The sequence below is a fragment of the Rosa rugosa genome, chromosome 1 (genome assembly GCF_958449725.1).
Source record: "Rosa rugosa chromosome 1, drRosRugo1.1, whole genome shotgun sequence".
NCBI classification, from domain to species: Eukaryota; Viridiplantae; Streptophyta; class Magnoliopsida; order Rosales; family Rosaceae; genus Rosa; species Rosa rugosa.
The window spans coordinates 6,830,455-6,851,993 of NC_084820.1; the positions used below are offsets into that span (position 1 = coordinate 6,830,455).

A 21,539-nucleotide genomic window follows, 5' to 3' on the forward strand; every position below is an offset into this window, starting at 1 on the left:
GTCTAAAACCCATTATTTTCTGAAGACAAGACCTAAAAATGATTGAGTTATAAGTCAAGAAACCTGTATGATTAACTAATTGATTACTTGTATCATCAATGTACGATATTAAAAAGTAAAATAGTATACATGTATATACTTCAAAAGAATTCCTCGGAATAGTCTGCATATTATTTATTTTTTATTTTTCTTTTGTTTATGCTTATCTAAGTAAAGAGTGTTACGAATCACTTTTTGGAAGATATGATTCTTGTATGTTAGGATATTTTTATCCGACTTTTCTAAATTATTAAGCTGATAACGTGTAGATGCCTCGCTTTGGTTAATTGCCTTGTCAATAAATCTTCAACACGTGGTGTATCATTTTCATTTCTATATAAGCTTCCTTCTTTCTTGGCCTCTTCTCCTTCTTCTAAGAACCTGCATTGTTGCATGCAGCTCAAGTACCTTGAAGTTTGAGCAACTCAAAACACCTTGTTTTTTGTTTCTACCATTCTTGTTTCCTGTCAAAGTTTTGAGCATAATATTTGGAAAAGCTGAGAGAGATAAGGAAAGCTAAAGTAGTTGGTGGTGACTCAGTTTTGCTTTTCCTCTGCTTTTGATTAGTTGGTTGAGGTCGGTTTAGTTGAAACAGGAAAGTTGTAGAGAACGAGAGAATCCCAAGATTTCTTGAGGCTGAAATGAGTTGCCTCTGATCTAGGGAACTCAGGTTTCAGTGACTTTCCCTTCTGCTGGTTTTTCTGCATTTGTTTGTGTTTGGTTCATTTCATGTATTGGTTTCTCTGCTTTTCTCTTTCCTATGAATCACTGGGTTGGTGAAAAGGTAGAGAGATCACATAAAGAAGATTTTGGTTCTTATCCTATTCTGTTTCTGTGGGTGATAGAGAGTTGTAGAGGTTGAGAGTGATCTGGAGCTTTCTATTTATAGCATTTAGTTTCAGCATATTCTCTGATTTACCACTAAAGCATCAGATTCAACCTCCCATTTCCATTCAATTAGTACTTATAGGCATCTTAGTGCTTCCTATATGTGTCTCAGATAATAGGACATTGTTTTCTTACTGAAGAAAGAACTTGTTCTTTTTCATTGTCTTTGATTCTCTCTAGACTAATATATATTAGGGAGGGAGAAGTTAATTGAAGACTAATAGTTTTAAGAGGGTTTGGAAGGTTTAGGAAATCCATGGAAGACGTAGCTCAACCAGTTGCAGTTCCATATAGGCTAGGTAATTTGATTCATGAGGAATCAGCAGTGAAAACCCAAATGGAAATCACTGGTCTCAAGCTAATATCAAATACATCAACCTTGTTATCCAATACTTCTTCAAAACCAAGTCTGCCATGTGAGTCCATTTCTTGTGGAAATCAAAGTTACAGAAGCAAAAATCCACAGGACGAAAATAGAGATCTGATTTCTGGTGAAACCATTAATTGGGGAGGTAAGGAGTGCAAGTTCATGCCTTTATGCAATCGGGTTCTAGGTAGTTCATGCTTCCAATCTTTGGTTCATGATGAGGGTGAGATTTGCAATGGATCTAACACTTGTGATGCATCCACCACTTCGGTGAATCGGGCAAAGAAAATTTGTAGGACAAGCTCCAATGGGAAGGTTTTCGATTTGGATCGTGCACCCTTTTGGGGATACACCTCAATCCGTGGAGGGAGACCAGAGATGGAAGATGATGTTGCAGTTATTCCTAGACTTTTGCAGATTCCTATTCAAATGTTAGTGGATGATTCTGACATGAGCCAAAACCCAAGTCAATTAACTGCCCATTTCTTTGGAGTTTATGATGGACATGGGGGTTGTCAGGTACTTTGCTTATAATTTCTCTTGTTGTGTATTGATGAGTTTTTCAAGTTGGGTACTTTCTACTCAAAGTACTAATACTATTTCTCTAATAGGTTGCTAATTACTGTCGTGAACGAGTGCATTCAGCTTTGGTTGAAGAGATTGAAATTGCTAAAGCAGGCTTGAATGAAAACACTGGTGAGTCTTGGCAGGAGCAGTGGAAGGAGGCCTTCACCAATTGCTTCATAAAAGTTGATGCTGAGGTTGGAGGAGCTCCCAAAGGCACACATTCAAGCAACACTAGTGCTTCTGAGGATTCTCTTAAACCTATTGCTCCTGAAACTGTTGGTTCTACTGCTGTAGTCGTCGTTGTTTGTCCAACCCATATTATAGTAGCAAACTGTGGTGATTCGAGAGCAGTATTGTACCGCGGAAGAGTGGCGATGCCATTGTCAGTGGATCACAAAGTAAGGCCCTCACAATATGTCTATCTTTCCATTAAATCTTTATTTCTTTTTTTAAGCTCATAACTGATTGGCTTTGTTGTGGTGTTTTAGCCAGATAGAGAAGATGAATATGAAAGGATTGAGGCTGCTGGAGGCAAGGTCATACAGTGGGATGGTTCTCGTGTATTTGGTGTTCTTGCCATGTCACGGTCCATAGGTATGAGCTCCACTCTCACTGTTGCAATATATAGTTGTGTATTTGGTTTCATATCCAAAACTTTTGATGTACTCATGCTCATGAATATATTCAATCTATTTCTCAGGTGACAGATACTTGAAACCATCAATCATACCGGATCCAGAAATCATGTTTGTTTCTCGAGAGAAGGAAGACGATTGCCTAATCCTAGCCAGTGACGGCTTGTGGGATGTAATAACAAATGAGGAGGCCTGTGACATTGCGCGGAGGCGGATCCTTGTATGGCATAAGAAGTATGGTGATACAGTAGAACGGGGCGAGGGAGCTGATCCTGCAGCCGAAGCTGCAGCAGTGTACCTCTCAAGGCTTGCAATCCAAAAGGGGAGCAAAGACAACATAACTGTTGTAGTGGTAGACCTGAAAGCTTCAAGGAAGTTTAAGAAAAAAATTTAAACTCAAATTAAAGAGTGGAATTTACAGAGATATACTAGTATATTATTACATCATAAGATGATTATAAACACTAATTTGACTCACTCATCCCATTAGTTTTTCACATGGGTTTAGTGTGGTTCATGAATACTCTTTCTGCATAAAGAAAGTATAGCCTTACTAAGATTTTGGTTCACCTTTTGTTTATACAATATATTAATTTGTGCATAAATCAGAGAAGCTCTATAAATTTCACAAATGATAGATACTCTGCTCCTTTTGTAGTTCTTCTCCTTTGATTATCATCTGTCACCCCAAATTCTGATGTATAATCCCACTTAGAGATTCTAAGCTTGGCATAGCAACATACTATAAACAGCGATTTCTTTTGCTTTTAAGTCACAATGAGTCATCCAGTGGTTTTCTAGACTTCTGGTAGCTGTTAATCTTATATGCTACTTGTCCTTTTTAAGAAAAACGAAACTGTGTTTAAGGATAATAGAATTGAGAGAGATTGGTGAGAGAATTGTATATTCATTATTGAGAATAGGAGCCCTATATAGGGATTACAAAGTATATGTTCTAATGTTACAAGGAAAACTAATCCGAGTAGGACTAGGAATTCTAGAACATTCTCTCCTATTACAACCATGAAACTATTCCTAGTTTGATAAGGCACACTAAGTCGATTTTCCTTCAACACTCCCCCTTGTGCCGCTCAAACTTGGTGGTGACACTTCATCCGTTGCCTCGTTAAAAACCTTGCTCGAGTGAAAAACCCTGTGGGACAAAAATACACTCGAGGAGGAGAAAAAGAGTACAACACGTCCTCTACTCTTCGAGATCGAACATGTAGACATCATAACTCCCCCTGATGTCGATATCTCCCCCTGATTGCTACAATCGTGTGAGTTCGGATAACTTTCTCAATCCGATGCTCTTTACATGTTTCTCAAAGGTGGATTTAGGTAACGACTTAGTGAATAAGTCCGCTACATTATCCTCTGATCGGATTTGATTCACTTCAATCTTTAGAAGTGATTGTTGTTGCTGATTGTAAAAGAACTTAGGCGATATATGCTTGGTGTTGTCGCCCTTGATGAAACCTAACTTCATTTGTTCAATACAAGCTGCATTTCTCTCATAAATGCATGTAGGTTCATCTGTTGTAGACTTCAAACCACAACTTCCTTGAATATGTCTAATTACAGACTTTAGCCATATACATTCACGTACGGCTTCATGTAGAGCAATAATCTCTGCATGATTTGAGGAAGTAGCAACAAGGGTCTGTTTTGTAGACCTCCAAGATATCGCAGTGCTTCCCATGGTAAAGACATAACCCGTTTGGGAACGACCTTTGTGAGGGTCAGAGAGGTACCCTGCATCAGCAAAACCCATCAAAACATCATTGTCGTTTTGATGGAGGGGAGTAGGGAGACGCCGGCCACCATGGACAGCGCCGGCGACGGTAACATGGCCGGCGGTCAACTCTTGGACGGTGGCTTTTTGCCTTTTGGGGTCCGATCCTGAAATTCCGTCATTCCTTTTCTCTCTGTAGGGATAAAATAGGCCCATATCAATCGTACCTCTTAGGTATCGAAAGATTGTCTTTACACCAATCCAATGGCGGCGTGTTGGCGCAGAGCTATGTCGAGCTAACAAGTTCACTGCGAATGAGATGTTCGGTCTTGTGCATTGAGCTAAGTACAATAATGCGCCTATTGCACTTAAATAGGGCACTTCGGCCTCTAGTGATTCTTCGTCCTCATCCTTTGGGCGAAACAGATCTTTTCCGGGCTCAAGACTACGACCGATCGTGGGAGTACTCACAGGCTTTGCTTTATCTTCATTAAAGCGCCTTAGAATTTTCTGAGTATATGCAGACTGATGGATCAAAATTTCATCACTACGGTGCTCGAGTTCTAAACCGAGACAAAACCGTGTTTTCCCAAGATCTTTCATCTCAAATTTGGATTTCAAGTATTTAGCAGTTTCCTTTAACTCATCTACAGTTTCAATTAGATTCATGTCATCGACATAAACTGCTACGATTGCAAATCCGGAACTTGTTCTTTTAATGAACACTCATGGGCAGATTTCATTGTTAATATATCCCTTCCTAATCAAGTAGTCACTTAGACGGTTATACCACATCCGTCCGGATTGTTTTAATCCATATAGTGAGCGTTTTAATCTTATTGAAAACGCGCTCCGTGGTTTAGAGCCACTTGATTTGGGTAATTGAAGTCCATCTGGAACCTTCATATATATCTCTGAATCTAGATCCCCATAGAGATATGCTATAACCACATCCATAAGCTGCATGTCAAGTTTTTCGGAAACTACCAAACTGACAAGGTAGCGGAACGTTATAACGTCCATTACGGGAGAATATGTCTCCTCGTAGTCGATTTCAGGGCGTTGTGAGAAACCTTGCGCCACAAAGCGGGCTTTATATCTTACCACCTCATTTTTCTCATTACGCTTTCTAACAAAGACCCATTTATGGCCAACAGGTTTTACATCTGGGGGTGTCTGCGTTATAGGCCCAAATACCTGTCTCTTTGCTAGTGAATCCAATTCAGCCTGGATCGCATCTTTCCATTTAGGTCAATCCGCTCTTCGTTGACATTCTTCGACAGAGCGAGGTTCGATATCATCATATTCTATAATTCCTTTTGCAACGTGATATGCAAATGCATCATCAATTGCCATGGAATTTCTATCCATCATCTCATGTACACTAGTGTAATTCATGGAGATCTCTCTATTCTCTGGAGTTGGTTCTGACATTGGAGCGTCCCCCAATGATGTCTCTTTGACATAACCATAATCCGGAATATTCTCATGAGATGGATTATTTACATCGATGATTAATGGATTATTTTGTGCCAAACTCGCTTTCTTTCTTGGGCGAGAATCCATCGAACTTTGCATGTCATGAGAGATGATTTATGGGATTCTGACACATATAGCATTAGAAAAACATACAGCATATTTCGATATGATTAGTCCCCATACACATATTTATGGGATTTATGAGGTTACAATACCCTAGCTTTTGCGGTCATGCCCATGCAAAGTTGGGCAAATGGTCCCCATGCTCACTAACATTTATATGCAAGCAAGGATAAGGATGCCCCTGTGCACGCTCATGCAAGCGAGACTAACGGTGACATGCAAGTGAGACTAATCATATCGAAATATGCTGTATGTTTTTCTAATCTATTACTAATCCACCCCGGAGCTTTCGTGCTGATTACGTGTTTAAGGATAATAGAATTGAGAGAGATTGATGAGAGAATTGTATATTCATTATTGAGAATATGAACCCTATATATAGGGATTACAAAGTACATGTTCTAATGTTACAAGGAAAACTAATCCGAGTAGGATTAGGAATTCTAGAACCTTCTCTCCTATTACAACCATGAAACTATTCCTAGTTTGATAAGGCACACTAAGTCGATTTTCCTTCAACAAACTGATTGGTAATTAAAGAATACGAAACAGGGTACCCCGCCCCTTTTAACAGAGTTATCAGCCGTTGTTATATCTATAGTCCACAAGTGAGGCGCATGCTACTAACGGTGTCCAAATAAGTGAGGCTAAGCACATGGAAAATGCGATGACATCCCAGAATGATGTTCCAACTCAGTTGCAACCAATTTGGGAACTTTCTACCAAAAGAAAAAAAAAATTGCAAAATTATGATTTTCACCCAAAACCGTGGACTATAACATACATTTTTTTGACCAAAATCGAATGTTTTATTTTTTTTCACCAAAAACTTCTAATTCTTAAATTTTAAGCAATTCTATAACTGACGGAAATCAAAAATATTAACCCCACGAAAGCTCCGGGGTGGATTAGTAATAGATTAGAAAAACATACAGCATATTTCGATATGATTAGTCTCACTTGCATGTCACCGTTAGTCTCGCTTGCATGAGCGTGCACAGGGGCATCCTTATCCTTGCTTGCATATAAATGTTAGTGAGCATGGGGACCATTTGCCCAACTTTGCATGGGCATGACCGCAAAAGCTAGGGTATTGTAACCTCACTAGCCATAGATATCATAACCGTTAGAGCAAGTTCACCCGTTGAGGTCACTGGGTTAATACTATTTACTGCTTTTTGCCTTTCATTTCCACCATCTAAGTCGCTGGGTCAAATACTGTTCACAAAAGGTCACTCTGGGTCAATTTCGTGACCTGCAAACTGACATTCGGTGATCTTTGAGATCAGTATCTGACCCAGTGACCTAGATGTTGGAAAAGAAAAACAAAAAACAGTTAATAGTATCTGATCCAGTAACCTCAACAGGTGAACTTGCTCTTAGCCTCACTTACATAAATATTTTTAACCTCAATTGTTATTAGCATCATTGGCCTATCGGGGTTTCTTTGCAAAATGTGAAAAAGAATTGCATTTTTTTTCCGATCAATGAAGAGAATTGCTTTGTATTGTAGTATTTGTAAAAAACTATTACTCCAAACTGGCATAGTAGCTCAGCTGTCATCTAGAATCAGCTGCAAATGAAACTAGTTAACAAGTAGTGAAAAATCCAACATTCCAAGCATTAACAATAATTTGTCCATTACGGTATTCCCTCTCGCTACCAAAGGGAACTAACAATGAAAAGAAGTGATCAACAGCCTTCGGCAGCGCGTTTGATTTTCCGGCATTACCTTCTTGTCCCCAACACCTAGGCAGTCCCCATCCTGGAATAAGCAGCAAGAGAGCAGATGACTCCTATCATGATCCAATTATTCCCTGAATTTGCAAGGAAATAGAAGAATTTAGATATTGATGTACCCTGAAAGCAGATTTACTTGATGATATACACTGAAAGCAGTTGCACTTAATTTTTGTATTCCAAGTTCATATTTAGTCCAGGAATTGGAGTTAGCTCAACAATTGAACATACCAGATAGGTTTAAAAGGTTGCAAGTGGAGATCCTGCTTCAGTGAAGTAAGATGAAAGGTCGATATTCAAGTCGTCGTACATGCTGATAAAAGGATGCACCTGAATTCACACAAAGAGAAAGAAACAGTAAGAAAACCACATCAAGAAAGAAAATATCCACGATATCCTGCTAACTTGTACAATAAACGCTCAAAATGAAAAAGGATGTCATGGGCCTTACTAGGAGATCATGTGCTGACAATCTCTTTTTAGGATCTTTCTGTACACTGAGAAAAAGAAAAATTCCCCAAACTAGAATTAGTAACCTCAAACATTAATAAAACGAGAATAACCACTCGAGATAGGAAGAGACTACTCTCTTATGTGGACAAAGAAAAATTAGCCACCTCATCAACAGAGAATACAATAACATATAATATCAACCAGAGGCAGAGATAGATTGAATTAAAGGAAACTCAGTTCTTTTTATAATTCCAATCACTTTGGAATAGAAATGACCGATAAAACACATTGGATTAAGATAAAGTTCTATTTCAATATCAATAAAACCACAGGCAATGCAATGCACTACTATGTGTTTTTAAACAGAAGATGAGGACTCACAAGTATAAATGAAATTAAAAGTCAAGAACAACCTCACAGACAGATGCAGACCAAAAGCAAAGCATCACTAACTGGAGTCACTTAATCTATTCGAAATTTTGATAGTTGCACCAAGCAGTTCACATTTCAGAAGATCAATAACTTAGTATTGAAGCAGAAAGGTTAATCCTTACCATGCAGAAATAAATGAGCAGAACTCTGGAGAAAACTGATCGGAAGGTGCAGAAGGTGGTGGCAAGTCAACAACAGCACTCATAAGCTCAAAAAAGTTTTCCCATCCTTCACTTTGATCTGGTGGTGTATATGGGAATTTACCTGTTGCACACTCCAGTAGTACTAAGCCCAAGCTCCAAATGTCACTTTTGTAGCTATAGCTGTTACCTTGTATTCTCTCTGGCTACAAAACAAATTTAACATACTGTTAGTTCCCTGTTAGGGAAGAAAATACTTACAACCCAATAGCCATGAACAGGAGAGCACAAGATGTTTATTGAAGCAATATAATTAAGTTACTCACCGACATATAGTTGTATGTGCCAACAAAAGTATTTGCCTGTTCAGAGGTGTTTGCCTTTATTGCACTGACACCAAAGTCAGTTATCTTAATTTCTCCTCTATGATTTATTAACAAGTTCGAGGGTTTGAAGTCCCTGTGAATTATGTGTTTTTCATGATGAAGATACAACAAACCGCGCAGCACCTGCATCAATAACATGTTTTAATCAATATTTATCACAACGAACAACAGTTTCAAGGTTAATTTACACATTAATTTTTGGTGTGAAGGTGGTATGCATTAATGTTAGCCTTGTTAGGTAACTTACCTGCTTACACATAGCAGAAATATATGGCTCTGGAATTGATCTGACTTTTCTCAGAAGATCTGCTAAAGATCCACCATCCATGTACTCTAGGATAATTGAAATGCAACCATTATCATAGAAGGATTGGTAACATACAACAATATAGGGACATTGTGATGATTGATTAATTTTCAATTCTTGTGCAATCTGCTTGCGAATAGACTCCTGAATATTCATTTGGATTACCTGAATGTGGAAAAATGCAAAAGAAGTCACTGCTAAAGCAAAGGGAACAAGGAGTAAACAATAGATTATGCTAAGATATTCAACAACAGCATACTGTCAAAGAGCTCTAGACAAACAAGTCCAACCAGAAAACTAAATACCTGTTAATAGTTTAGATTTAAAACATGTAGTATTGAATCAAAGAAAATGCAAGTGAACTCTATTAACTTTGAGCATGGTATACAACTTAGATAGCTCTTAACAAGACCGTAACTAAACTCACCTCAACCACTTGAATTGCAACTTATAATGTAAGTTTTGAAAATCTATAAGAATTTGAGTGAAGGAAGAAGAAGATATTGCTCATAAGAGGACTACGAGAAGTCGATAAGGGCATGCAAACTTCTCAAGGAACTACACCATAAGCTATTTGACTAGAACAAATGAAGGGCAAATTATTCGAAGAGAAGGGACATGTATGATACCTTCAATGCAAAAAACTGGCCAGTCCATTTGTGCTGAACCAACTGCACAACCCCACCATTTCCTTTACCAATGACTTTAACCACGTAGAGATCTGCTAAAATCATCTGATTGTCTGCTGCTTGAATAGGGGCTGGCTGACCATTTCATTTCCATTTACAACAAAAACAGAACACTTCAAAACCCCTTCTTTTGACATGAAGCTTAAGATTTAAAGACTCGCAATGCATGAGCTTGAGTAACAATTCATAATCTTAACAATTCATATTCTATTGGAAACACTCAGTCTAGTTCACTTCCAAAATTCAATTTGAGACAAAAAATGAAACTAAATTTGCTGGAAACTTCGAAAATCTGACAGTTTATGAGTCAGAGACTCACAGTGCATGAGCTTGACTTATAAGTAAAACCCATTATCCTAATCTCAATAATGCTGAACCAATTCAATTCTAAATGGGATTTGCTGGAAAAATAAAAGGCTTCGAACTTTGAAACTCTTACAACTTCAACTTCTCTATGAGAGACGATCCGAACCCCTTCCCTATTCACCAGCAGATCCCCATCCATAAAGGTACCACTATGAGTCCTACAAAAAACCCATCACCAAACTCAAATAGAGACACAACACAAACACAAACACAAACACAAACACAAGCACATAAAGTAGATAGAAAACATAGAAAGAGATAAACTTACAGGAACTTCTTGATGGAATCTTCATCAGGAGGAGGAAGAGTAAGCTTGAGCTTAGAGCCTAAGCTTCCCTTGTTCATGATGATTGTTGGGTTTTGCTCTCTTTGCTCAAACAGCCCTTCAGAGTTGTTCACTTGTTTGTAGGCAGGAGCTCTTCCTTTATGGTCTTGCTATTGCTTTTGGTCCATAGTCGCTCGCAAAGGAAGGAAGTCTTTGGGATTTACCGAGTTTGATTCAATAATAGTAATTGGAGGTGGGACCTGACCAGTTGGACTAGTACTAGTGTTTGATGGGGAATTGGAGAAAACTTTAAAGAAGACGACTACTCAACCTTCTCAGAAATCAGGAGGAAGAAGATGGCACCGTTGAGTCGTTGACATTTCACTTATATAACCCCCATCTCACATCTTCTTCCTACAAATACATATACTTTTTTTTTTCGGCTCTTGACCAAAATTTAGATTTTTTTTTTTTTTTTTTTTTCCTGCAGCTACTACTCCATTTTTCTAATCGCGTTGGTGATTGACCCAGAAAAGAGACATGTCTATATAGCTAAGTAGCTAACCTAGCCATTCAAACAGGAATATATTTACATCCCATTTGGCAATATCCGTAATATTTGTAGAACAAAAGTCTAGAAAAAATCAAAGCACGTGAGAAAACGAAGGGCACTATTTCATCTCATATTCACACTTGGACTGTTTGCAATAGAAGGTGACAGATGTTCTTTCACACTTGCTGGTCATTTAGTTCAAGTTGATGAAGGAGAGCTGCTGTGAATATTATTATGCAAACTAAATGACGCAAGTTAGTGGCACCATCTGCAAATTTTTATGTCAAAATTTTCAACTAAATCGAATATCGCATGTGATTGAACTAATCAAAAATCTAACACGTCACGTTGTTCAAAACATAACGTAACTTTTGAGCATATACTACTTTTCAATTCCTAAACGAGAATTAAAGAGAAAAATCTAATGCCTTCACAGCAAGGAAAGCGAGAGTGGATAATGCTTGCCACAGTATATATGGACTTATTGTTTCTTCACTTCTTGTCTTGTTTCTTCATTACTAATTTCTGCAAATAATTGAATGGAAGAGAAAGAAAAAGCGCCATGGCCGCCATAACCCCACTTCCGATCCTGACATTGTTTTAATGGCCTCGACTTCTGGTAACCCTGATAGTGAGATCCAAGCCATCCAGATATCGTTTCTATATATGTCGGCAGATATGATATGAAGGTGACAAGAATTAATGACGGAACGTTATACGTATTGCTCCGACATATATACATATATATCTCTGTTTCAGTAAAAACAGTGATCTCCTCAACATATGTTGTCTTCTTTTGGATCATCAAATCAACTTAAAATTTCCTGAAAAAGTGTCAAATAAGTGCATGTTGTTGTCCAAATACTATTAAGAGAAGTTGATGTTAGTCAGAAAGATAAGCTAGATGTTTCCAATTGCGTTCCGGGACCATGTTAAAATTTTCCGCTGAGGAAATTTCATCGGTTATTGGATTTTCAATATAAACGACACTTTTACATATGAAATTTCTGTTGGAAAATTTAGTCAATGGATGCTACTTCCGTCACCAGATTTCACCTCATACAAGATCTCAAAAATATAATATATTAATAACAAATAATAATCATAATATTATTGTCATAATAGATTAAATAACAAGAATTATAGAACTGATCTCTTGGATAGGCTTTCGAATGACACATTACTCGAAAAGAATTTAAGGTTGAGGCGTGTAAACACTGCCCTTAAGAGAGTAGATTTCGCCCCTCGGAGACAATGTCTCGGTGTAGCAGGTTTGTGGCGCCCTACCCTCCAGGGTACAACAACCTCGATTCTTGTAGGTGTACACTCACAATACTCGGATCGTATCAAACAGCTTGAAACTTTCTTTTGGTGGAATAGATAAATTAAAGGAAACACATGAATACTTTGAGCTCGGAAAGGAAACAAAGGATATTGAATTTATGTTGTATTTTTTTGATCTGGAAAGCTAGAGATTATATAGGACAAAAATGATTAATGCAATAATAATTTGCTAATAGCAATTAAGCTTTGTAACTTATGTAACAGAAATGAATATAATTGTTTAAGTAAAATAGATTCGAGAGAGAATTGATGAGAGAATTGTAATCATATTATTGAGAATAGGAGCCCTATATATAGGGATTACAAATTACATGTTCTAATGTTACATGGAATACTAGTCCGATTAGAATTAGGAATTCTAGAACATTCTCTCCTATTACTATTCCTAGTTTGATAAGGCACACTAAGTCGATTTTCCTTCAACACTCCCCCTTGTGCCGCTCAAACTTGGTGGTGACGCTTCATCCGTTGCCTCGAGTGAAAAACCCTGCTCGAGTGAAAAACCCTGTGGGACAAAAATACGCTCGAGGAGGAGAAAAAGAGTACAACACATCCTCTATTCTTCGAGATCGAACATGTAGACATCATAACTCCCCCTGATGTCGATATCTCCCCCTGATTGCTACAATCATGGGAGTTCGGATAACTTTCTCAATCCGATGCTCTTCACATGTTTCTCGAAAGTGGATTTAGGTAACGACTTAGTGAATAAGTCCGCTACATTATCCTCTGATCCGATTTGATTCACTTCAATCTTTAGAAGTGATTGTTGTTGCTGATTGTAAAAGAACTTAGGCGATATGTGCTTGGTGTTGTCGCCTTTGATGAAACCTAACTTAATTTGTTTAATACAAGCTGCATTATCCTCATAAATGCATGTAGGTTCATCCGTGGTAGACTTCAAACCACAACTTCCTTGAATATGTCTAATGACAGACCTTAGCCATATGCATTCACGCACAGCTTCATGTAGAGCAATAATCTCTGCATGATTTGAGGAAGTAGCAACAAGGGTCTGCTTTGTAGACCTCCAAGATATCGCAGTGCTTCCCATGGTAAAGACATAACCCGTTTGGGAGCGACCTTTGTGAGGGTCAGAGAGGTACCCTGCATCAGCAAAACCCATCAAAACATCATTGTCGTTTTGATGGAGGGGGATAGGGTGAGGCCGGCCACCCTTGGTGGTGGTGGTGGCGTTGGCGGCAATATGGCCGGCCAAGTTGTCATGGTGGACGGTGGCTCCATGCCTAATGGGGTCTGATCCCATTCTTCCGTCATTCCTCTTCTCTCTGTAGGGATAAAATAGGTCCATATCAATCGTACCTCTTAGGTATCGAAAGATTGTCTTTACACCAATCCAATGGCGGCGTGTTGGCGCAGAGCTATGTCGATCTAACAAGTTCACTGCGAATGAGATATCCGGTCTTGTGCATTGAGCTAAGTACAATAATGCGCCTATTGCACTTAAATAGGGCACTTCGGCCTCTAATGGTTCTTCGTCCTCATCCTTTGGACGAAACGGATCTTTTCCGGGCTTAAGACTACGGCCGATCATGGGAGTATTCACAGGCTTTGCTTTATCTTCATTAAAGCGCCTTAAGATTTTCTGAGTATATGCAGACTGATGGATCAAAATCCCATCACTACGGTGCTCGAGTTCTAAACCAAGACAAAACCGTGTTTTCCCAAGATCTTTCATCTCAAATTCGGATTTCAAATATTTAGCAGTTTCCTTCAACTCATCTAGAATTCCAATTAGGTTCATGTCATCGACATAAACTGCTACGATTGCAAATCCGGAACTTGTTATTTTAATGAACAGGCATGGGCATATTTCATTATTAATATATCCCTTCCCAATCAAGTAGTCACTTAGACGGTTATACCACATCCGTCCAGATTGTTTTAATCCATATAGTGAGCATTTTAATCTTATTGAAAACGCGTTCCGTGGTTTAGAGCCACTTGATTTGGGTAATTTAAGTCCATCTGGAACCTTCATATATATCTCTGAATCTAGATCCCCATAGAGATATGCTGTAACCACATCCATAAGCTGCATGTCAAGTTTTTCGGAAACTACCAAACTGACAAGGTAGCGAAACGTTATAACGTCCATTACGGGAGAATATGTCTCCTCGTAGTCGATTTCAGGGCGTTGTGAGAAACCTTGCGCCACGAGGCGAGCTTTATATCTAACCACCTCATTTTTCTCATTACGCTTTCTAACAAAGACCCATTTATGGCCAACAGGTTTTACATCTGGGGGTGTCTGCGTTATAGGCCCAAATACCTGTCTCTTTGCTAGTGAATCCAATTCAGCCTGGATCGCATCTTTCCATTTAGGTCAATCCGCTCTTCGTTGACATTCTTCGACAGAGCGAGGTTCGATATCATCATATTCTATAATTCCTTTTGCAACGTGATATGCAAATGCATCATCAATTGCCATGGAATTTCTATCCATCATCTCATGTACACTAGTGTAATTCATGGAGATCTCTCTATTCTCTGGAGTTGGTTCTGACATTGGAGCGTCCCCCAATGATGTCTCTTTGACATAACCATAATCCGGAATATTCTCATGAGATGGATTATTTACATCGATGATTAATGGATTATTTTGTGCCAAACTCGCTTTCTTTCTTGGGCGAGAATCCATCGAACCTATAGGCCTCCCGCGCTTCCTGGCATGAGTCGTGGGCCTAGCCACAACGTCACCATCACTATGAGATGGGAAGTTGGCGCCATGCTCAATTGCCCTTGAGGTGGCGTCATGTCCTCTAATTTTAGGGACATCAATCATTCCAAGCACGTTTGCAGCAGGTATGTGTGATCTCATCACTTTAGCGATATCAGAAAACGCATCAGGCATCGATTCTGCTATGTTCTGAAGATCGAGAATTCTCCGCACTTCAATTTCGGACTGTGCGGTTCGGGGATCAAGATGAGACAGAGTGGGGATAGACCACGACAATTCCTGTCGTTCCTGTTGAACATTTGTGTTCCTATCTCCCCCTAACGACGGGAAGACTGTCTCATCGAAGTGACGATCCGCAAATCTAGCGGTAAAGAGATCGCCTGTCAAGGGTTCTATGTAGCGGATAATTGTTGGAGAATCATATCTAACATAAATGCCTAATCGTCGTTGATGACCTATTTTGGTGCGCTGTGGCGGCGCAATTGACACATAAACTGCACACCCAAATATGCTTAAGTGTGAGACATCAGGCTCATACCCAGTCACCATCTAGGACGCAGAAAAGGGTTGAGTGGCAGTGGGCCTCAGACGAATAAGCACAGCTGCATGCAATATTGCATATCCCCAAGCAGAAATAGGGAGATTGGTGCGCATTACCAATGCCCTAGCGACCATTTGTAGTCGTTTGATGGCGGCTTCTGCGAGACCATTTTGGGTGTGAACATGAGGAACTGGATGTTCAACTTCAATCCCAATGGACATGCAATAATCATCAAAAGTTTTTGATGTAAACTCCCCAGCATTGTCTAATCTTATAGACTTAATAGGATGATCAGGGTGTTGAGCCCTTAACTTAATAATCTGGGCTAGGACTTTAGCAAATGCAGCGTTCCTAGTGGACAATAGCATGACATGTGACCAACGTGTCGATGCATCAACCAACACCATAAAATATCTAAATGGTCTGCATGGTGGTTGAATAGGTCCACAAATATCACCTTGGATTCTTTGCAAGAATGGTATATTTTTTTTAGTGTCCTTTGCATAGGATGGTCTCGATCCTAATTTTTCTAAAGAGCAGGCTTTGCAGAACGAATAATGGGCTTTAGAAACAACCAATGAGGATTTTGGTTGAGCCACGAAGTCACAGTGACTTGAGAAGTAGAAATTGGAGTCATGGGAGCAGAGGTGGCGTCAAAGCCACCCTTGGGCCGCAGGGGGATGGCGGCGCCGGCTTGTAATGGCTGGACTTGAAGGGGAAAGGCGCCGTGAGGCGTAGGTGCTCCTCCTTGATCCAAATTTCGAGTTTTACTTCTTTTCATTCTGAAAAATGGATGTCCGTGCGAAGTCTTTAATATACGGATCATCATGTCACAACCTGGGTGTCTCAAACGGTCATGCCAAAGCTTGTATGTGTCAGAATCCCATAAATCATCTCTCATAACATGATTAGATTCAATGCCTCGAATAGTGGTTGCATACAACCCACTAGAGTGACACATAAGTTTCTCTAATACTCGTTTATGTCCGTAGTCATTAGAGGTGATGCAAATGAACTCTTGTCCATTCTCACAATGTGTTTCCACATGAAAACCATTGGCTCTTATATCTTTGAAGTAATAAAGTTCGAAAAATATGTCTACGACATGAGATAAAATAAATCGATACTTTATTAATAATAGCCAATGATTACATCAAAGTTTCGTGACCAAAGTCTAATCTAAAATAAAAATCAAATCGTAGACAAATCGTAGTCACTCTATCCGTTTGGTAACTCCAATCAAATATGACCAGGGAAGTAGAGAGAGATGTCGGTGGAGCGAAGCTCTCTTAAGTACCACTAATCTCAATTACTTTCCTAGACATCATAATTCATTGGATGTGCCACATGAGAAAGAGTTAATACAAAATGTCATTTATTGACTAAGGCATATTGCCATTACATAATTCTTGGAAATAATAAAGACTATTCTAAATAAAAATCTGCGGCATGTTGTCTTCATCGCCAGATTTAAAGTCTTTGTGAACTCGATGTCTGGATCACCATGATGCGACTACCTTCGTAGGTACATTGCAAATTCAGGTCCATTGATCAGACGTTCCATATCAGAAATAGACACCATAAAGAGGATTCTCCCTTGATTGAGGCGCATTGGTGCAATATGCATAGTCCCTAGGACTAGTGGCGTTGGAAAGTGGTGCCCATGGCCAACGTTGGCTCCATGGTTTCCAACCCTACGTCCCTCAAAATCACGCCTCCTACGGTTGTGTGATTGTCGCCTTGAGCGATTACCTTCTTGAGCATTTCGATCGTATGGATCATTACGTGGATGGCGACTTCCTCTAGCCATAGGACGATGCTCTTGATGGCTATCTTGAAGCCTATCAATTTCTCTTTTCACAAGTTCATTGCCATGTCTTTCAGCAGTGGCCATAGCTTCAAGAAGCTGTTGAAAACTTGTGATCCATCTAGTATTTACATGAGTCCGAAATAAATTAGAGGACCTCATAGCATGGACGAGGAAGGTATTGAGGGTTTTCTCAATCAATTGGTATTCTGTGATTGTTTTTCCACATAGACGCATCGTTGTTTTGATGCGATGGGCTTCCGAATAAAATTGCATGACAGTGTCAAATTCAAAGAAGCGAAGATCATTCCATTCTGCTTCTAAATTCGGAGGATGGAGTCACGAACATTGTCATATCGTTCGCGAAGCGCTTGCCAAAGCTTTATGGCGCTATCCTCATTTATGAACTCAAACTATAGGTCACTATCCATGTGACGTTTCATGAAAGCAAGTGCCTTAGAATTATCTTTCTCAGTTTGAGGGTCTGGAGCTATTTCTATAGGACAAAGCTCTTGGATTGTATGCAATAAATCTTAGGCAGTAAGGTGGGTCTCAATGTTAATAGCCCATAGCCCAGTCTAGATATCCTTTGCCTGCATAATCCAATGGAACAAAATCGAGTTTGTTCATGTTTGACATCCTGAAAGATGAAACAAGAACAAGTTAGTTTCGGAGTCAATGCTTCCACGAAAACTAAAATAGGATTTCCGTGCTATGCTACCAAGAAATCGATTTCCAAGAATAATTGGATTAGACCGAAACAATGATGTTTATATGGTCATAAATCAATGCTTGCGGACGCTCTTAGTCCGAAGTCTTACGAATGCTCTTAGTTCGTTAATAGCGTGAATCCCCACGATTCCGCTTTTCAAGAATCGAACCCACGTTATAAGAAAGGTGGGATGTAGCAGAAGGGAGTTTGCAAGTCCCCGAAGAAAAAGAAGAAGAAATTTAAATTTCGGAAAGCAGGAACTTTAATTTAAAACTTACTTGTTGAAATTCGGATCAGATTCTCTTCTGAACAGCTTTCACTTTGATTGGTTTACAGGTCTCAAAATAATTCCAATAAGGCTGAAATTCGGAGGTCAGATGGAAGAGACAGAGACGAACAACATTTATGAAGAAAAGTTTTTGATCTGAGGTTCCAAACTAGACGTTTCGAGGCTTGCAAGTAGACAGACGTGCACAAGAAAGGAGAAGGATGCAGTTGGTGTGTGTTGGTGCTGCAGGGGCAGCAGGGATGCGTGCGCAGGGGCACGTAGGTGAGGCTAGCGTGGGCTAGGAGCTGCGGTGATGAAGAAGATTTTCGGGTTTTTGGTTTTTGGTTTGTGGTTAGAGCTCGTGCTGATAACGTGTTCAAGTAAAATAGATTCGAGAGAGAATTGTAATCATATTATTGAGAATAGAAGCCCTATATATAGGGATTACAAAGTACATGTTCTAATGTTACATGGAATACTAATCCGAGTAGGATTAGGAATTCTAGAACCTTTTCTCCTATTACTATTCCTAGTTTGATAAGACACACTAAGTCGATTTTCCTTCAACAATAATGACATTGATTAGGAAGAATCAAAACGGAAGGTATCAAATAAGGAATGAACCAATATAACTGCAGAGTTAATTTGACGAAATGAATAATCCAAACCGATGAAATCTTTATATCAATCACAATCAAAGAGAGTTAATGACACAAAAAGAATTAATGGCTATTACTATCTGCAAATAACGGTTCAAAGGAGATTTCAAAAATAACAGGTAAGAAAACTAAATTCCAACAATTTCATCACTAATGGTGTTGTCAATATATAATATCTCTTTCACTGATGAATAAGTTGTCATCAAAAGTATTTATAATTTATCGATGAATTTGTCAGTAATGGTGTTCTCAATTATAAATTATAACACATAAGTCGTACCCAATGTATAACACTTTCGCCGATGAATCAATGAGTTTTCGGTCACCAATGTTGTTCCAAACTTTAAGCATAAAAGTATTTCATACTTTTATTAACGCTAAAAAATATTCTTAAAATATGTATTGATAATACTGTCTTACAGAAACGAAACAATTACTGACATTTCATCGAACACATTAGCCTTCTATGTCAAAGACATAGGCTGCAAACCAAAAGAAATTAGATTATCATAAGTTCATAACCCACCTATTCCCGCCAACGCTCCATTTTCTGGTTTCAAATTTTAACCACCATATGATCAACCCTTGCCGTGAGGCCCAACGGAGGGTGCTCCGGCTCCTCCACGGCCCCAAAACCCGAACCCAACTCGGCCAAATCCACGCCCACCTCCTCCGCCACGGCCTCGACCAACTCAACCAGCTCATCTCCCGCTTCGTCTCCGTCTGCTACTCCCTCAACAAAATGCACTACGCCAATCTCATCTTTCAACACACCCACAACCCCAACATCCTCCTCTTCAACGCCATGATCAAGGGCTTCTCGCTCTGCCACCCCTTCGAAAAATCCCTCCACATTTTCTCCGATATGAAACGACGCGGCGTTTGGCCCGACGAGTACACCTTTGCGCCTCTGCTCAAGTCCTGCTCCAACATTTGTCATTATAGTTTGGGCCGGTGTGTGCATGGAGAGGTTTTGAGAATGGGGTTTGAGTGGTTTGGTTCGATTCGGGTTGGGATTCTTGAGCTCTATGTGACTTGTGGGAGGATGGGGGATGCACAGCACGTGTTCGATGAAATGTCTCAGAGAGATGTGATTGTTTGGAATTTGATGATTCGTGGGTTTTGCAAGAGTGGTAATGTCGATACTGGGTTGTGTTTGTTTAGGCAGATGGGTGAGAGGAATGTTGTCTCTTGGAACTCGATGATTTCGTGCTTAGCGCACTGTGGGAGGGACAGTGAAGCTTTGGGGGTTTTTAATGAGATGAGGGAGGAGAGTTTTGAACCGGACGAGGCTACTGTGGTGTCGGTTTTGCCTGCCTGCGCTCGGTTAGGGGATGTTGATGTTGGGAAATGGATACACTCTTATGCAGATTCTAAAGGACTTCTGCAAGAAGTTGTATCTGTGGGGAACTCGCTTGTGAGTTTTTACTGTAAATGTGGAGATTTGGATGCTGCGTCTAGTGTTTTTGACCGAATGGCGCACAAAAATGTTGTTTCCTGGAACTCTTTGATTTCGGGGTATGCTTTTAATGGGAGAGGAGAACTTGGGATCAACTTGTTCGAGGAGATGATGAACACAGATGAGAAACCAAACGATGCCACGTTTGTTGGGGCATTAACATGCTGTGCGCATGCAGGCTTGGTTGAAAAGGGAAGGGATTTGTTTGCTTCAATGACTGAAACTCACCGAATTGAGCCGAAACTAGAGCATTACGGATGCATGGTTGATGTTCTTGGCAGAAGTGGATGTCTGAAGGAGGCTCATGACTTGATCAAGAGCATGCCTATGAAACCAAATGCTGCCTTATGGGGTGCACTGCTTGGTGCGTGCTCTACTCACGGTGAAGTAAAGCTTGCGGAACTTGCGGCTAAAGAGCTTATTGATGTTGAAACGTGGAATTCTGGAAATTACGTGTTGTTATCCAATATTTACGCCGAAGAAGGCCGGTGGGATGAAGTTGAGAAAGTCAGGGACTTGATGAAGGAAAACTGCATCACAAAAGCACCCGGACAGAGTGCCATTGGAAAGGATGTTTATGATGAGGAAAAGCAGAGCTATCGACTTAAGCAAGCCTGAATCCCAGGTCATGTTCTTCTATTTCCATTTTGAAAATTCAGAATGGTTATAGGGGATGCCCTGTTCTTCTCTTCCAATCCTTCAAGAGAACCGATTGTAGTGTTGCACAGTTGTACTGCTGAGTTGCTTTGAAACATGTTTGATCTCTACAGAAGAACATGGCTTCATTTTGTTATTGGATTAACTTCATACTACAGCTTTTCTTTTAATGATTTTGAGAATAATTTATTCGAGTTGTTTAACAAGATTCAAAAATACTTTTAGTT

The 21,539-nt window shown here is 39.6% G+C and overlaps 3 protein-coding genes across 4 annotated transcripts; 2 read left to right on the top strand and 1 right to left on the bottom strand.

The window, feature by feature from the left end:
- Positions 1-395: 395 nt before the first annotated feature.
- LOC133713525 (protein phosphatase 2C 77) lies at positions 396-3,053 on the top strand. The gene is made up of 4 exons (XM_062139570.1): positions 396-1,813; positions 1,906-2,259; positions 2,350-2,455; positions 2,562-3,053. The coding sequence occupies exons 1-4, from the start codon at positions 1,184-1,186 to the stop codon at positions 2,888-2,890; spliced, it is 1,419 nt and encodes a 472-aa protein (XP_061995554.1). The 5' UTR covers positions 396-1,183; the 3' UTR covers positions 2,891-3,053.
- A 4,268-nt stretch (positions 3,054-7,321) lies between these two features.
- On the bottom strand, positions 7,322-11,024 carry LOC133713534 (mitogen-activated protein kinase kinase SIPKK-like). 2 transcript variants are annotated; one of them, XM_062139579.1, is made up of 9 exons: positions 10,615-11,017; positions 10,420-10,504; positions 9,921-10,055; positions 9,232-9,456; positions 8,925-9,107; positions 8,581-8,804; positions 8,025-8,070; positions 7,805-7,903; positions 7,322-7,650 (listed from the first exon to the last, which is right to left on the bottom strand). In XM_062139579.1, exons 1-8 carry the CDS (start codon positions 10,689-10,691, stop codon positions 7,814-7,816), a joined length of 1,065 nt encoding a protein of 354 aa, XP_061995563.1. In that variant the 5' UTR covers positions 10,692-11,017; the 3' UTR covers positions 7,322-7,650; positions 7,805-7,813. The 2 variants fall into 2 exon arrangements, with proteins under 2 accessions (XP_061995563.1, XP_061995569.1); XM_062139585.1 differs by lacking the exon at positions 9,921-10,055 and having other exon boundaries at positions 10,615-11,024.
- An 8,608-nt stretch (positions 11,025-19,632) lies between these two features.
- Positions 19,633-21,482, top strand: LOC133713549 (pentatricopeptide repeat-containing protein At1g09190). Its single transcript, XM_062139593.1, has one exon. It carries the CDS (start codon positions 19,771-19,773, stop codon positions 21,271-21,273), a length of 1,503 nt encoding a protein of 500 aa, XP_061995577.1. The 5' UTR covers positions 19,633-19,770; the 3' UTR covers positions 21,274-21,482.
- Positions 21,483-21,539: the final 57 nt, after the last annotated feature.

Bases quoted from the DNA above. Each gene is read 5' to 3' on its own strand.
- LOC133713525 (XM_062139570.1), top strand. From the start codon at position 1,184: ATGGAAGACGTAGCTCAACCAGTTGCAGTTCCATATAGGCTAGGTAAT. The intron at 1,814-1,905 runs GTACTTTGCTTA...TTTCTCTAATAG, and splicing joins ATGGACATGGGGGTTGTCAG to GTTGCTAATTACTGTCGTGA. The intron at 2,456-2,561 runs GTATGAGCTCCA...TCTATTTCTCAG, and splicing joins TGCCATGTCACGGTCCATAG to GTGACAGATACTTGAAACCA.
- LOC133713534 (XM_062139579.1), bottom strand. From the start codon at position 10,691: ATGAACAAGGGAAGCTTAGGCTCTAAGCTCAAGCTTACTCTTCCTCCT. The intron at 10,056-10,419 runs GTAAGAGTTTCA...TGAAATGGTCAG, and splicing joins CTCATAGAGAAGTTGAAGTT to CCAGCCCCTATTCAAGCAGC. The intron at 9,457-9,920 runs GTATCATACATG...TTCCACATTCAG, and splicing joins GCCAGTTTTTTGCATTGAAG to GTAATCCAAATGAATATTCA.
- LOC133713549 (XM_062139593.1), top strand. From the start codon at position 19,771: ATGATCAACCCTTGCCGTGAGGCCCAACGGAGGGTGCTCCGGCTCCTC.